This window comes from Salvelinus fontinalis, chromosome 27 (assembly GCF_029448725.1).
Source record: "Salvelinus fontinalis isolate EN_2023a chromosome 27, ASM2944872v1, whole genome shotgun sequence".
NCBI classification, from domain to species: Eukaryota; Metazoa; Chordata; class Actinopteri; order Salmoniformes; family Salmonidae; genus Salvelinus; species Salvelinus fontinalis.
Window position 1 is genome coordinate 31,902,674 of NC_074691.1, and position 15,000 is coordinate 31,917,673.

The 15,000-nt window shown below is 44.7% G+C and overlaps 1 protein-coding gene across 5 annotated transcripts in view; it reads left to right on the plus strand.

The window, feature by feature from the left end:
• The window catches only part of LOC129825462 (gephyrin), a 190,288-nt gene that overhangs the window by 85,896 nt on the left and 89,392 nt on the right, over nucleotides 1–15,000 (plus strand). For all 5 annotated transcript variants that reach the window (XM_055885573.1, XM_055885574.1, XM_055885575.1 and 2 more), the window contains exons 6-8: nucleotides 49–115; nucleotides 9,097–9,384; nucleotides 12,627–12,761. In XM_055885573.1, the coding sequence (XP_055741548.1) occupies nucleotides 49–115; nucleotides 9,097–9,384; nucleotides 12,627–12,761 (490 nt within the window). The remainder of the gene's footprint in view (nucleotides 1–48; nucleotides 116–9,096; nucleotides 9,385–12,626; nucleotides 12,762–15,000) is intronic.

Sequence of the window (15,000 nt, forward strand, 5' to 3'; positions counted from 1 at the left end):
CATACTGTGAAACTCTAATACACACTCTCCTCTCTTGTGTGTACGCAGACCTGTGTGCGGCATCCGCGGAAAGACACTCATCATCAATTTACCAGGGAGCAAGAAGGGTTCACAGGTAACGTTAACACCTGTTAAACAGGACCACTTTAAAGGGCCAGACACAAAGAAAAATCTGACTGGTACTTAGCACCTCTGCAGTTAACTTTGTTGTTCGCATAGAACAGTTATAATTCTGATTTGAACTCCAGGCCACAAGGCAGTAGCTTGTATGACTTGTGCCTGCTGTAGCTAATGTAACCTAACTAGCAAGCTGCACTAATGTTTTTGCTCGCTTGCTAGAATTTGTAGTACTAACCAGATGGCCACAACTAGATAACTAGCGTCGCTAGCAACATTATAATTAAATCACAATGGATTTGCTTTTCAAAGGAAGCAGCTGCCTGTTAGCGGTCAAGAGTTGGTGGAGTAGCTAGCTTTGTTGTGATAGTAACCATTTAGCTAACATTAGCTAGCAAGCTAACTGGCACCGGCAGTATGTGTTAATTGAGAGTTCATTAAATTATTTATTCTTCATCTTGCTTGAAAAGCATTGGTAAAGCATTTGGTCAAGTATTTAGTGTTATGTGCATTGTGCTGCACTTACCACCCCGTTCGTTTCATATGAAGTGCGTGACTGCCTTGCTTGTTAGCAAGCTAACGTTAGCTAGCTAGCTAATGAGCAGGTGCACATTATCAAATTGAATCTAACAAAATATCCATCTTCAAGCACAAAACTCCTTAGCTAATTGTAAAATATATAGAGACTTGCTCTACAAAAAAAAAAATGTATTATGCAGTTTTATTGTTTTAGTTAACAATCCTGATGAAAAGGCAGTGGATTAGACTGTACCATAACACCTGTACTCATATCAGTGTTTCAGGGCCCTTATTCACAGAGCGTCTCTGAGTAGGAGTGTTGATCTAGGATCAGGTGTCCCCAGGGTAGATCAGCTCTCTCACATTGACTTAGATCAGTGTCAATGTGACTGAGTAGTTAGTCTCTTAACTCTTGGGAAAATGTGCACTGAGATTGTACCCGAATACAGCACACACACAATGCACACCATGAGCAGATCACTGTGTGTCTTTGCATGCTTTTGGGCGTGCGTGGCTTACTGCGTGTGTTCCCACGCGCCCGCGTGTACTTGCACCGCTAGACTGCTCTACCCGCTACCTCGCCATCTGTCTGTCTGTCTTCTCTCTCTCTCTATTTCCTCTCTTTCTTCTCTGTCCCCTCTCTCTCCGCTGACCCCACATCTGTCTCTGTCTCATTACTGAGGCACTTCTACTGATCGATTTCATTATTTATATTCATCAATTACACCCCCCTCTTCCCATCTGGTGCCATATTAGTATCTCCCCCATCAGGCCCCCAGTCAAAGATAACTGTATGAACGGCCCATCACCAACTTTTATTATATCTGATCCCACATCATAAAGACAGGGGAAACTTGGAGGGCTGAGGACAGAGCCAGGGTGGGCTGGGCTCTGTGGCATGAGATCAAGCCCTTTGGGGTGTCTGATCTAGTGGTCCTGTCTCCAGTCGTCTCTTTATTTTTTATTTCTCTTTTTCTCGTTCTCTCACTCTCACTCACTGTCTCTCACTCACTCACTCACTCAATTCAATCCAATTCAATTTAAGCATTTTATTTCTATGGGAAACATATGTTTACATTGCCAAAGCAAGTGAAATAGATAATAAACAAAAGTGTAATAAACAATAACAAAATGAACAGTAAACATTACACTCACAAAAGTTGCAAAAGAATAAAGACATTTAAAATCTCAATATGTCTATATACAGTGTTGTAACAATGTGCAAATAGTTAAAATACAAAAGGGAAATTTAACATAAATATGGGTTGTATTTACAACGGTGTTTGTTCTTCACTGGTTGACCTTTTCTTGTGGCAACAAGTCACACATCTTGCTGCTGTGATTGCACAGGGTGGTATATCACCCAATAGATGTGGGAGTTTATCAAAATGTGATTTCTTTTAGAATTCTTTGTGGATCTGTGTAATCTGAGGGAAATATGTGTCTCTAATATGTTCATACATTGGGCAGGAGGTTAGGAAGTGCAGCTCAGTTTCCACCTCATTTTGTGGGCAGTGAGCACATAATAGCATGTCCCCTCTTGAGAGCCATGTCTGCCTACGGCGGCATTTCTCAATAGCAAGGCTATGCTCACTTAGTCTGTACATAGTCAAAGCTTTCCTTAAGTTTGGGTCAGTCACAGTGGTCAGGTATTCTGCCACTGTGTACTCTCTGTTTAGGGCCAAATAGCATTCTAGTTTACTCAGTTTAAAATATATATATTTCCAAAATGTTAAGTAATTATCTTTTTGTTTTCTCATGGTCTGTTTACATTTGTGAACAGAGCCTCAGGACCAGCTTGCTTAGGGAACTCTTCTCCAGGTTCATCTCTCTATAGTTGATAGCTTTGTTATGGAAGGTTTCGAGTTTTAGGTGGTTGTAGAAGTTAACGGCTCTTTTCTGGATTTTGATAATTAGCGGGTATCGGCCTAATTCTGCTCTGCATGCATTATTTGGTGTTTTACATTGTATATGAGGATATTTTTGCAGAAATCTGCATGCAGTCTCAATCAGTTTGTCCCATTTAGTGATTTTTTGGGGGATGGTGTGCAAACCCCAGACCTCACAACCATAATGGGCAATGGGTTCTATAACTGATTCAAATATTTTTAGCCAGATCCAAATTGTTATGTCAAATTTTATGTTCCTTTTAATGGCATAGAAGGCCCTTCTTGTCTCTCAGATCTTTCACAGCTTTGTGGAAGTTGCCTGTGGCGCCAATGTTTAGGCCAAGGTATGTATCGTTTTTTGTGTGATCTAGGGCAACAGTGTCTAGATTGGATTTGTATTTCTGGTCCTGGCAACTAGACCTTTTCTGGAACACCATTATTTGAATCTTACTGAGATTTACTGTCAGGGCCCAGGTCTGGCAGAATCTGTGCAGAAGATCTAGGTGCTGCTGGAGGCCCTCCTTGGTTGGGGACAGAAGCACCAGATCATCAGCAAATAGTAGACATTTGACTTCAGATTCTAGTAGGGTGAGGCCGGGTGCTGCAGACTGTTCTCGTGCCCTCGCCAATTCGTTGATATACATGTTAAAGAGGGTGGGGCTTAAGCTGCATCCCTGTCTCTCCCCATGGCGCTGTGGAAAGAAATGTGTGTTTTTTGCCAATTTTAACCACACACTTGTTTGTGTACATGGATTTTTATAATGTTGTATGTTTTTCCCCCAACACAACTTTCCATCAATTTGTATAGCAGACACTTATGCCAATTTGAGTCAAAAGCGTTTTTGAAATCAACAAAGCGTGAGAAGACTTTGCCTTTGTTTTGTTTGTCAATTAGGGTGAATAGGTCGTCTGTCGTATGGTAATTTGTTAAAAAGCCAATTTGACATGTGCTCAGTACATTGTTTTAACTGAGGAAATATATGAGTCTGCTGTTAATGAAGAGGATTTGCCCAAGGTTGCTGTTGACACATATCCCATGGTAGTTATTGAGGTCAAATGTGTCTCCACTTTTGTGGATTGAGGTGATCAGTCATTGGTTCCAAATATTGGGGAAGATGCCAGAGTTGAGGATTTAAGTATAGCCAATTGGAATTTGTGGTCTGTTATATTTTATCATTTCATTTAGGATACCATCAACACCACAGGCCTTTTGGGGTTGGAGCATTTGTATTTTGTCCTGTATTTCATTCAATGTAATTGGAGAATCCAGTGAGTTCTGGTAGTCTTTACTATTTGATTCTAAGATATATATTTGATCATGTATATGTTTTTGCTGTTTGTTCTTTGTTGTAGACCCAAAAAGATTGGAGAAGCGGTTTATCCATACGTCTCTGTTTTTGGATAGATAATTCTTCGTGTTGTTGTTTTAGTGTTGTCCAATTTTCCCAGAAGTGGTTAGAGTCTATGGATTCTTCAACTACATTGAGCTGATTTCTGACGTGCTCTTCCTTCTTTTTCCGTAGTGTATTTCTGTATTGTTTTAGTGATTCACCATAGTGAAGGCGCAGACTCAGGTTTTCTGGGTCTCTATGTTTTTGGTTGGATAGGTTTCTCAATTTCTTTCTTAGATTTTTGCATTCTTCATCAAACCATTTGTCATTGTTGTTAATTTTCTTCGGTTGTCTGCTTGACATGTTTTGATTTGAATGGAAAGCTGTGAGGTCAAATACACTTTTTAGGTTTTCTACTGCCAAGTTTACACCTTCAGCATGACAGGGAAATGGTTTGTCCAGGAAGTTGTGTAGAAGTGATTGAATTTGATGTTGCCTAATTGTTTTTTGATAGGTTTCTACACTGCTTTGCTTCCATCTATAGTATTTCTTTATATTATTCAGTTCCTTTGGTTTTGATGCCTCATGATTGAGTGATGCTCTGTTCAAGTAGACTGTGATTTTGCTGTGATCTGATAGGGGTTTCAGTGGGTTGACTGTGAACTCTCTGAGAGACTCTGGGTGATAAAGTAGTCTACAGTACTACTGCCAAGAGATGAGCTATAGGTGTACCTACCATAGGAGTCCCCTGGAAGCCTACCATTGACTATGTACATACCCAGTGTTCAAGAGAGACGCAGGTGTTGGGAATAGTTTTTGTTGGTTATGTTGTTGTAGTTTTTCCTAGGGGGGCTCCCAAGTGGCACAGCAGTCTAAGGCACTGCATCTCAGTGCTAGAGACATCACTACAGACCCTGGTTCGATTCCAGGATGTATCACAACCGGCCGTGATTGGGAGTCTCATAGGGCGGTGGAAAATTGGCCTAGAATCGTCCGGGTTAGGGTTTGGCCTGTGTAGGCCGTCATTGTAAATTAGAATTTGTTCTTAACTGACTTGACAAATTCAATTTTAAAAAGTAATAAATATGGGGGAGGGAATGCTGTCACCTCCAGGTAGGTGTTTGTCACCCTGTGTGCTGAGGGTTTCAGATTCTTGTCCAGTTCTGGTATATAGCTCGCCACAGACTAGTACATGTCCCTGTGCCTGGAAATGATTGATCTCCCCCTCTAGGATGAAGAAGCTGTCTTCACTAAAGTATGGGGATTCTAGTGGGGGGATAAAGGTAGCATACTGGAGGACATTTTTCTCTGTTGAGATCATTTCCTTTTGAATTTCTAGCATTAGGTCACTTTATCTATCCCCGCTTTCTGTCTCTCTCTATCTGTGTCTATCTCTGTTCTCTCTTACTTTTTACTGGTTTGTTTCTCCATCTCTTCCTTACTCCTCTTTTTGCCCAAAGCCAATCCACTCCTGCCATTTATTCTTCATGTATTTCACCCGTTGTCTGCCTGTTTTTTTTCTCTCCAGGGACTCTTCTCTTGAGCGTTTCTGACACCATTAATAAAAAGTGCTATCCTCCTCTTGGACTCAAACAGAAACTCCTGACACACCCAAAAATCAGTTGGTGTGCAAGTAGTAAAATATAGGTACTTGAAAGGTACTATAGGTACTTGAAACACACACACACACACACACACACACACACACACACACACACACACACACACACACACACACACACACACACACACACACACACACACACACACACACAGGTGGAGTGTAAACTGTGAAACAGTGGTCTGAGGGGGTGTAAACAGGGAAACAGTGGCCTGAGGGGGTGTAAACAGGGAAACAGTGGCCTGACGGGGTGTAAACAGAGAAACAGTGGCCTGACGGGGTGTAAACAGGGAAACAGTGGCCTGACGGGGTGTAAACAGAGAAACAGTGGCCTGACGGAGTGTAAACAGAGAAACAGTGGCCTGACGGGGAGTAAACAGGGAAACAGTGGCCTGACGGAGTGTAAACAGAGAAACAGTGGCCTGACGGGGAGTAAACAGGGAAACAGTGGCCTGAGGGGGTGTAAACAGAGAAACAGTGGCCTGACGGGGTGTAAACAGGGAAACAGTGGCCTGAGGGGGTGTAAACAGAGAAACAGTGGCCTGACGGGGTGTAAACAGAGAAACAGTGGCCTGACGGGGTGTAAACAGAGAAACAGTGGCCTGACGGGGTGTAAACAGGGAAACAGTGGCCTGACGGGGTGTAAACAGGGAAACAGTGGCCTGACGGGGTGTAAACAGGGAAACAGTGGCCTGACGGGGTGTAAACAGGGAAACAGTGGCCTGACGGGGTGTAAACAGAGAAACAGTGGCCTGACGGGGTGTAAACAGGGAAACAGTGGCCTGACGGGGTGTAAACAGGGAAACAGTGGCCTGACGGGGTGTAAACAGGGAAACAGTGGCCTGACGGGGTGTAAACAGGGAAACAGTGGCCTGACGGGGTGTAAACAGGGAAACAGTGGCCTGACGGGGTGTAAACAGGGAAACAGTGGCCTGACGGGGTGTAAACAGGGAAACAGTGGCCTGACGGGGTGTAAACAGGGAAACAGTGGCCTGACGGGGTGTAAACAGGGAAACAGTGGCCTGACGGGGTGTAAACAGGGAAACAGTGGCCTGACGGGGTGTAAACAGAGAATCAGCGTGCATGCGTGCGTGCGCCCATTATTTTTCTTGCCCAGAGATTTCGCTTTCACATCATCCATATTATGTGTGCAACCCCAACCCCATGCCTTTCTGCCCCACATAAAACTCTGCAGTTAAATCAAGGTTACTGCTGTCACTGTCATTTAGGTAGAAATATGTCATGTGCGTTAATGAAAGCATGTAGAGCGTCATCTGTATTTGTGGAAGCTGTTTGTAGCCTGGTATAGATCAGGACTTTATTAATGATGTATTATTGTGATCCTTCAAATACACAAGAAGATCATTTCACAGAATAGCCCTTGTCTCTAGAGTGAGTAAGAAGGGAGCGTTTAGCTGCGTTAGAATGCTGGGTCTGGTCTGGTCTGGTCTTGTCTGGGTTTTGGTTTGGTCTGAGTTTTTGTCTGGGTCTGTGCCTTGTCTGTGCCTGGTCTGGGTCTGGCCAAGGTCTGGGTCTGGTCTGGTCTAGGTCTGGGTCTGGTCTGGTCTGGGTCTGGTCTGGGTTTGGTCTGGGATTGGTCTGGTCTAGGTCTGGGTCTGGGTTTGGTCTGGGTCTGGTCTGGTTCTGGGTCTGTGTTTGGTCTAGGTCTGTGTCTGGTCTGGGTTTGGTCTGGTCTAGGTCTGGTCTGGGTTTGGTCTGGTCTAGGTCTGGGTCTGGGTTTGGTCTGGGTCTGGTCTGGGTCTGGTCTGGGTCTGGTCTAGGTCTGGGTCTGGTCTGGGTCTGGGTCTGGTCTAGGTCTGGGTTTGGTCTGGGTCTGGTCTAGGTCTGGGTCTGGGTTTGGTCTAGGTCTTGTCTAGGTCTGGGTCTGGGTTTGTTCTGGGTTTGGTCTGGGTCTGGCCTAGGTCTGGGTTTGGTATGGGTCTGGTCTAGCTCTGGGTTTGGTCTGGGTCTGGTCTGGGTTTGGTCTAGGTCTGGTCTGGGTCTGGTCTGGGTCTGGTCTGGCCTTGGTCTGGGTCTGGTCTGGGTTTAGGTCTGTTTGGGTCTATATATACAAGAAGCCTACAGCCCCATCTTAGTGTCAAAGTCACCAGTTGATCTACCATACTGTACTGTGTTGTACTGTGTTGTACTGTACTGTGTTGTACTGTGTTGTACTGTACTGTACTGTGTTGTACTGTACTGTGTTGTACTAGCCATTAAACTCTGTAGCTGTTTTAAAATAACCAATGGCTTCATGGTAACATCCCTGAGCAGTTTCCTTCCTGTCCTACAGCTCAGTTCAGAAGGACAACTGTATCTGTCATGTGTCTGGGTGGTTTAATATGTCATACACAGAATAATTATTAACTTGACCATGCATAAAGATATATTCATTGTCTGAGTTGTTATTGTTGCCCGTCCACCAATCACTCTCCTTCTTTATGAGGCTTTCGAAAAGCTCCCTGGTCTTTGTAGTTTAATCTTTGCTTGAAATTCAATACTTGCCTGAGGGACCTTACAGATGTTGTATGTATGGGGGACAGAGGATGCAGCAGTCATTTCAACCGTTCTTATTTCCATGTAACTTATTATGTGTTTGTTAAGCCCAAGGCTTTAGGCTTGCCTAAACAAACTGGATGAATACTTATGCAAAGACTACAGAATATTTTAGTTATTTAGAATTTTCTTTTCACTTTGACATTATGGAGTATTTGCTGTAGATCAATGAAGAAAATAAAAATCATAATTACATCAATTTGAATCACACTTTGTAATCCCACAAATGTTTTAAAGATCCAAGCGGGGTGAGTACATATGATACCTACTTTATGTACTACTACCACTTAGCAGAAGCTTTTATCCACATGTATTTAACATGTGCATGTGATCCCAGTGGGGATTGAACCCACAACATGAGCTTGCTAGCTCTCTATGAACAAGGGCCAAGATGACCTTACAGGAGTGGTATTAAAACTTCTTCAGGGGGGACCTCATTTTCTCCGCTAGAATTTATGGGGACCCCATTTTTTTCCAAATCTAATGACACAACCTTAAAATCAGAACATTTACACTTTCACATCAATAAATAACCCTCAAATCCTTATTTGCATCACTCATCAAAATTATGAGAACCAATAAATATATTTACTCAATATTTTTTTTATTGTATTTTTCAACTTATCTCAAAATCGTATGTACTGTATATTGTCCAATAAAATCATTTTCACTCTTTAATATTTTTATTTATTTAAAGTTTTTTATTTGTCGACCCCTCTAGGGGTTGTGACCCCAACATTGAATACCACTGGCTAACAGTCTGAGCCATAGGCAGGACGGAACTGAGATTGTTACCCTACTATCATGCCATCGACCTGCTGTAATAACCCCTAACTCTCCCTCTATCTTCCTGACCTCTAACTTCTGGCCCTCCCCTCTCCTCCAATAGGAATGTTTCCAGTTCATCCTGTTCCTCCCTATACCTTACCATTGACCTGCTATATTAACCCCTAACTCTCCCTCTCTTCCTGACCTCTGACCCATCTCCTTCAATAGTAGTTTCCAGTTCATCCTGCTGTATTAACTCTCATCCTGACCTCTGACCTCTAACCTCCTCCAACAGGAGTGTTTCCAGTTCATCCTGCCCGCGCTGCCCCACGCCATTGACCTGCTCCGGGATGCCGTGGTCAAGGTGAAGGAGGCAGTGGACGAGCTGGAGGACCTCCCTTCGCCCCCGCCTCCCCTCTCACCACCCCCCAATAGCTCGCCGCGGCGCCAGACGGAAGACAAGGGCGTGCAGTGCGAGGAGGAGGACGATGAGAAGAAGGACAGCGGTGTGGCGTCCACTGAGGACTCCTCGTCCTCGCACATCACCGCCGCCTCCATCGCCGCCAAGGTAACCAATGGGGAGGTAAGGGAACATAGCGGGAAGGTTTTCCTGACAGGACTGGGATCTGAACTTTAAGGGTGGTGCAATGTTTATGTTCCCATTCTCCACATTTTTCCTCTCTTCTTCCATAGTGTACACTTCCACTATTCTTCTCCTTCATTTCAAAGCATTGGATTGGTCTAAGCATTGGCTAGAGAGGGAGTTTCAACCATAAATCCATGACTCAATGTGTACAAGTGAACACAGTGGGAAAAGGGTGGACAATCGGGACATATGTACACTACATCAGCCAAAGTATGTGGACACCTGCTCATCGAACATCTCATTCCAAAATCATGGGCATTAATATGTAGTTGGTCCCCCCTTTGCTGCTATAACAGCATCCACTCTTCTGGGAAGGCTTTCCACTAGATGTTGGAAAATTGCTGCAGGGGCTTGCTTCCATTCAGCCACTAGCGCGTTAGTGAGGTCAGGCACTGATGTTGGGCGATTAGGCCTGGCTCACATTAGGCATTCCAATACATCCCAAAGGTGTTCGGTGGGGTTGAGGTCAGGACTCTGTGCAGGCCAGTCAAGTTCTTACACACCGATCTCTACAAACCATTTCTGTATGGACCTCGCTTTGTGCACGGGGGCATTGTCATGTTGAAACAGGAAAGGGCCTTCCCCAAACTGTTGCCACAAAGTTGGAAGCACAGAATCGTCTAGAATGTCATTGTATGCTGTAGCGTTAAGATTTCCCTTCACTGGAACTAAGGGGCCTAGCCTGAACCATGGTAAACAGCCCCAGACAATTATTCCCCATCCACCAAACTTTACAGTTGGCACTATGCATTGGGACAGATAGCGTTCTCCTGGCGTCCACCAAACCCAGATTCGTCCGTCGGTCTGCCAGATGGTGAAACGTGATTCATCACTCCAGAGAATGCGTTTCCACTGCTCCAGAGTCCAATGGTGACGAGCTTTACATCACTCCAAGCCGACGCATGGCATTGCGTCGTGATGGTGATCTTAGGTTTATATGCGGCTACTCGGCCATGGAAACCCATGAAGCTCCTGACAAACAGTTCTTGTGCTAACGTTGCTTCCAGAAGCAGTTTGGTAGTGAGTCTTGAAAACCGAGGACAGGCAATTTTTACGCGATTCAGCACTCGGTGGTCCCGTTCTGTGAGCTCGTGTGGCCAACCACTTCATGGCTGAGCTGTTACTGCTCCTAGATGTTTCCACCTCACAAAAATAACTTATAGTTGACTGGGGCAGCTAGATTTTATACACCTATCAGTAACAGGTGTGGCTGAAATAGCCGAATCCACTAATTTGAAGGGGTGTCCACATACTTTTGTATATATAGTGTATCTACATATTTCATATTAAACAACTCGCCATGCCATATTTCATACAACCACCATGCTCATTATTATTCTGTACACTTGTAACGACACCATGTCTGTCGGTCAAATCTGTGAAATATGCATTTTTTTCAGATGGACGTGTGTGTGTGTGTGTGTGTGTGTGTGTGTGTGTGTGTGTGTGTGTGTGTGTGTGTGTGTGTGTGTGTGTGTGTGTGTGTGTGTGTGTGTGTGTGTGTGTGTGTGTGTGTGTGTGTGTGTGTGTGTGTCATTCATTGTCCATTGAAGTGACTGTTGTCCATTTCCATTGTCCTGTCCAACATCAGAGTGGACCTCTACCTCTGCTACCATGGTAACATAAGTGTGGTCCAGTTCCAGCTCCATCCCGCCATTTTTTGTCCTATCATGGCCTTTCATTGGTAAGACTCCATGCCATACACTCCATGGGGAAATTTCCCAGACCTAGATTAAACATCCAGAATAAAAAAGCACTATCCAGGACTAGGCTTATTCTGTGTCCAGGAAACCCTAGATATATTACATGTAGATCTGATTCATCTCTGTGATCTATAATCTATCCCCATGTCATCCTGTAAATAATATCATACCATCCATATTGCCCAGGTTCATTCATTATTCATTCATTAGTGTACTATCATCACATTTAGAAGTGTCTCAGTAGCTCTTGATTAACCTCACCCACGCCCCATTGGCATTTTCCACCCTCCTTGTGACATGGTTGTTATTGAATGCCTCATGCTGTGGGGTGAGCATGGTTACTTTCTTAGTGTCCTTTCATTTCACAAAAAGCAGCTTGTTAGTCCTGATCCATCGTATGGTCCCCCTCTTCGCTGTCTTTGTCATGTCGTTTACCTTGGTCTTGGGGAAACTGATTCTCTTAGGACGAATGGTGCCACAAGCCCCCCCAAAAAAAAGGTTTTTCAAGAGCTCTATGAAAAGCATGGGACTAGTATAACAATTGTCCACAAAGAGCTTGTACCCACTGCCAAGTAAGGGGAAGTCCATCCGTTGCATGACAGTCTTAACTAAGGCCCTTCCCATTGGGTGTGATCGCCTTGCCTTCATAGATGAAAAAGTTCCACGTGTAGGCAGGCTGAATCGGCACAAAGAGCTTGTAGCCCCATTTGGTCGGCTTATTATTCATATATTGCTTCAAGCCAATTGGAGCCTTTGAGGGAACCATGCACTCATCTATAGATAACATTTGAGCAGGTTGGAAGTAAGTTTTGCATGCCTCCACCATGTCATCATAAAGGGGATTGACTCTTGCAAGACGACCCTGCTTTTGCAGATACCATACTCATACCAGACTGAATTGAATAAAACATTTTTTTAAGTGTCCCCAAATATGGGGACTTTTGCATTGAAGAGGTTTTTAAGAGAACTACAGGATCTGTCTGTTTGGAAAGCATGTGGTATAATAAGGAACTGTACATTCCACCGCCATAATTATATTTGTTTTGTTTAGGCATAGGGTTTGAAATGAATAAAAGTTTGGTTTAGAAAAGAGGGTTAGGTTTAAAGTTTGTTACCACTGTCCGCCGTCATTCATTCTGCCAGTCAAATATGCACTGTCTATGTGACAATAAGGCACAAGATGCTGTGCTATAGTGCAGACAGTCAAAGTTAAAGGGGCATCTGCAGTTGAAACGGTAACAGTCAGTTGCAGATTGCCCCTTTAAAGGGTGTTGTTAGCATGTTATCTATAGTACATATTCTGCAGTCAGTGTCAGTGCTATTTTCTGAGCGTGCGTGTGTGTGTGTGTGTGTGTGTGTGTGTGTGTGTGTGTGTGTGTGTCTCTTTCTCGTGTTTGTGTGTGTGTGTGTGTGTGTGTGTGTGTGTGTGTGTGTGTGTGTGTGTGTGTGTGTGTGTGTGTGTGTCCGTTTGGGTAGATCCCAGACTCCATCATCTCCAGGGGTGTCCAGGTCCTCCCCAGAGACACAGGCTCTCTGAGCACCACGCCCTCTGAGTCGCCCCGCGCCCAGGCCACCTCGCGCCTCTCTACCGCCTCCTGCCCCACGCCCAAAGTAAGGCCACACACACACACACAGACAGCATTTCTCTGCAGCAGTGTTTTCTTCAGTGTCTATCATCACTGTGCTATGACAAACCAAAGTGTGTGCTTGTGTGTGGAGGAGCACCTGCTGTGGCTAGTATGGTAATGGTTGTGTGTGGAGGAGCACCTGCTGTGGCTAGTATGGTAATGGTTGTGTGTGGAGGAGCACCTGCTGTGGCTAGTATGGTAATGGTTGTGTGTGGAGGAGCACCTGCTGTGGCTAGTATGGTAATGGTTGTGTGTGGAGGAGCACCTGCTGTGGCTAGTATGGTAATGGTTGTGTGTGGAGGAGCACCTGCTGTGGCTAGTATGGTAATGGTTGTGTGTGGAGGAGCACCTGCTGTGGCTAGTATGGTAATGGTTGTGTGTGGAGGAGCACCTGCTGTGGCTAGTATGGTAACGGTTGTGTGTGGAGGAGCACCTGCTGTGGCTAGTATGGTAATGGTTGTGTGTGGAGGAGCACCTGCTGTGGCTAGTATGGTAACGGTTGTGTGTGGTGGAGCACCTGCTGTGGCTAGTATGGTAATGGTTGTGTGTGGAGGAACACCTGCTGTGGCTAGTATGGTAATGGTTGTGTGTGGAGGAACACCTGCTGTGGCTAGTATGGTAATGGTTGTGTGTGGAGGAACACCTGCTGTGGCTAGTATGGTAATGGTTGTGTGTGGAGGAGCACCTGCTGTGGCTAGTATGATAACGGTTGTGTGTGGTGGAGCACCTGCTGTGGCTAGTATGGTAATGGTTGTGTGTGGAGGAGCATCTGCTGTGGCTAGTATGGTAACGGTTGTGTGTGGAGGAGCACCTGCTGTGGCTAGTATTTAATGGTTGTGTGTGGAGGAGCACCTGCTGTGGCTAGTATGGTAATGGCTGTGTGTGGAGGAGCACCTGCTGTGGCTAGTATGGTAACGGTTGTGTGTGGAGGAGCACTTGCTGTGGCTAGTATGGTAATGGTTGTGTGTGGAGGAGCACCTGCTGTGGCTAGTATGGTAACGGTTGTGTGTTTTATGCTTGTTTGCGTGGGTCAAGTTGGTAATCCTTTGAATTGAAATATATTGAATAGACACAGCACTACCACTAGCTCACACACACACACACACACACACACACACACACACACACACACACACACACACACACACACACACACACACACACACACACACACACACACACACACACACACACACACACACAGAGAGAGAGAGACCCTTCACCATCCCCTGCCTAAGTTAATCCACTCCAGTCTCTCCTGCAGGTCTAACATTCAGAGATGCAGTCAGTCTGTCTCTCTCTCTCCCTCTATTTCTCTCTATCTATCTATCTATCTATCTATCTATCCAATCTCTCACCATCTGTCTTGTCTCCTGGGAAAGTGTCATGAGAATAGACCAGAGGTTTCTATGGGAATGGCTGAAGGAGAGCGACCCATATATACACTGAGTATACCAAACATTAGGAACGCACAGTGCAGCCTCAAATCGTCAGGGCATGGTCTCTACAAGGTGTTGAAAGAGTTTCCACAGGCATGCTTGCCCATGTTGACTCCAGTGTTCCCAAAAATGGTATCAAGTTGGCTGGATGACCTTTGGGTGGTGGACAATTCTAAATACACACTGGAAACTGTTGAGAGTGAAATGTCCAGCAACGTTGCAGTTCTTGCCACAAACTGATGAGCCTGGCACCTACTACCATACCCCGTTCAAAAGCACTTAAATATTTTGTCTTGCCCATTCATCCTCTGAATGTCACTTATACACAATCCATGTCTCAATTGTCTCAAGGCTTAAAAGTCCTTTAACCCTGTCTTCTCCCCTTCATCTACACTGATTGAAGTGATTTTAACAAGTGACATTAATAAGGGATCATAGCTTTGACCTGGATTCACCTGGTCAGTCTGTCATGGAACGAGCAGGTGCCGTTAATGTTTGTTTTGTATACTCAGTGTGTATATACAGTGTACATAGATCTGTTACTGCAGCTTTACAGGATCAGTCAGGCTGTTCAGGCGCCACGTAGGTCGTTTATGTACTGGTGTCTTAGAATGGTACAGTGTGGAGACCTGAGGATGAATATACCGTGAGAAGTGACTCAATGGCTGTGTTTTGAATTTACAATGAATTTACAAAGTTTTGTTGGTGTCATAAGCAGATGCATACTTCATATTTCGAATCATCTCAGTTTTCATTGTTGCTATGTACAAAAGTTCCAAGAAG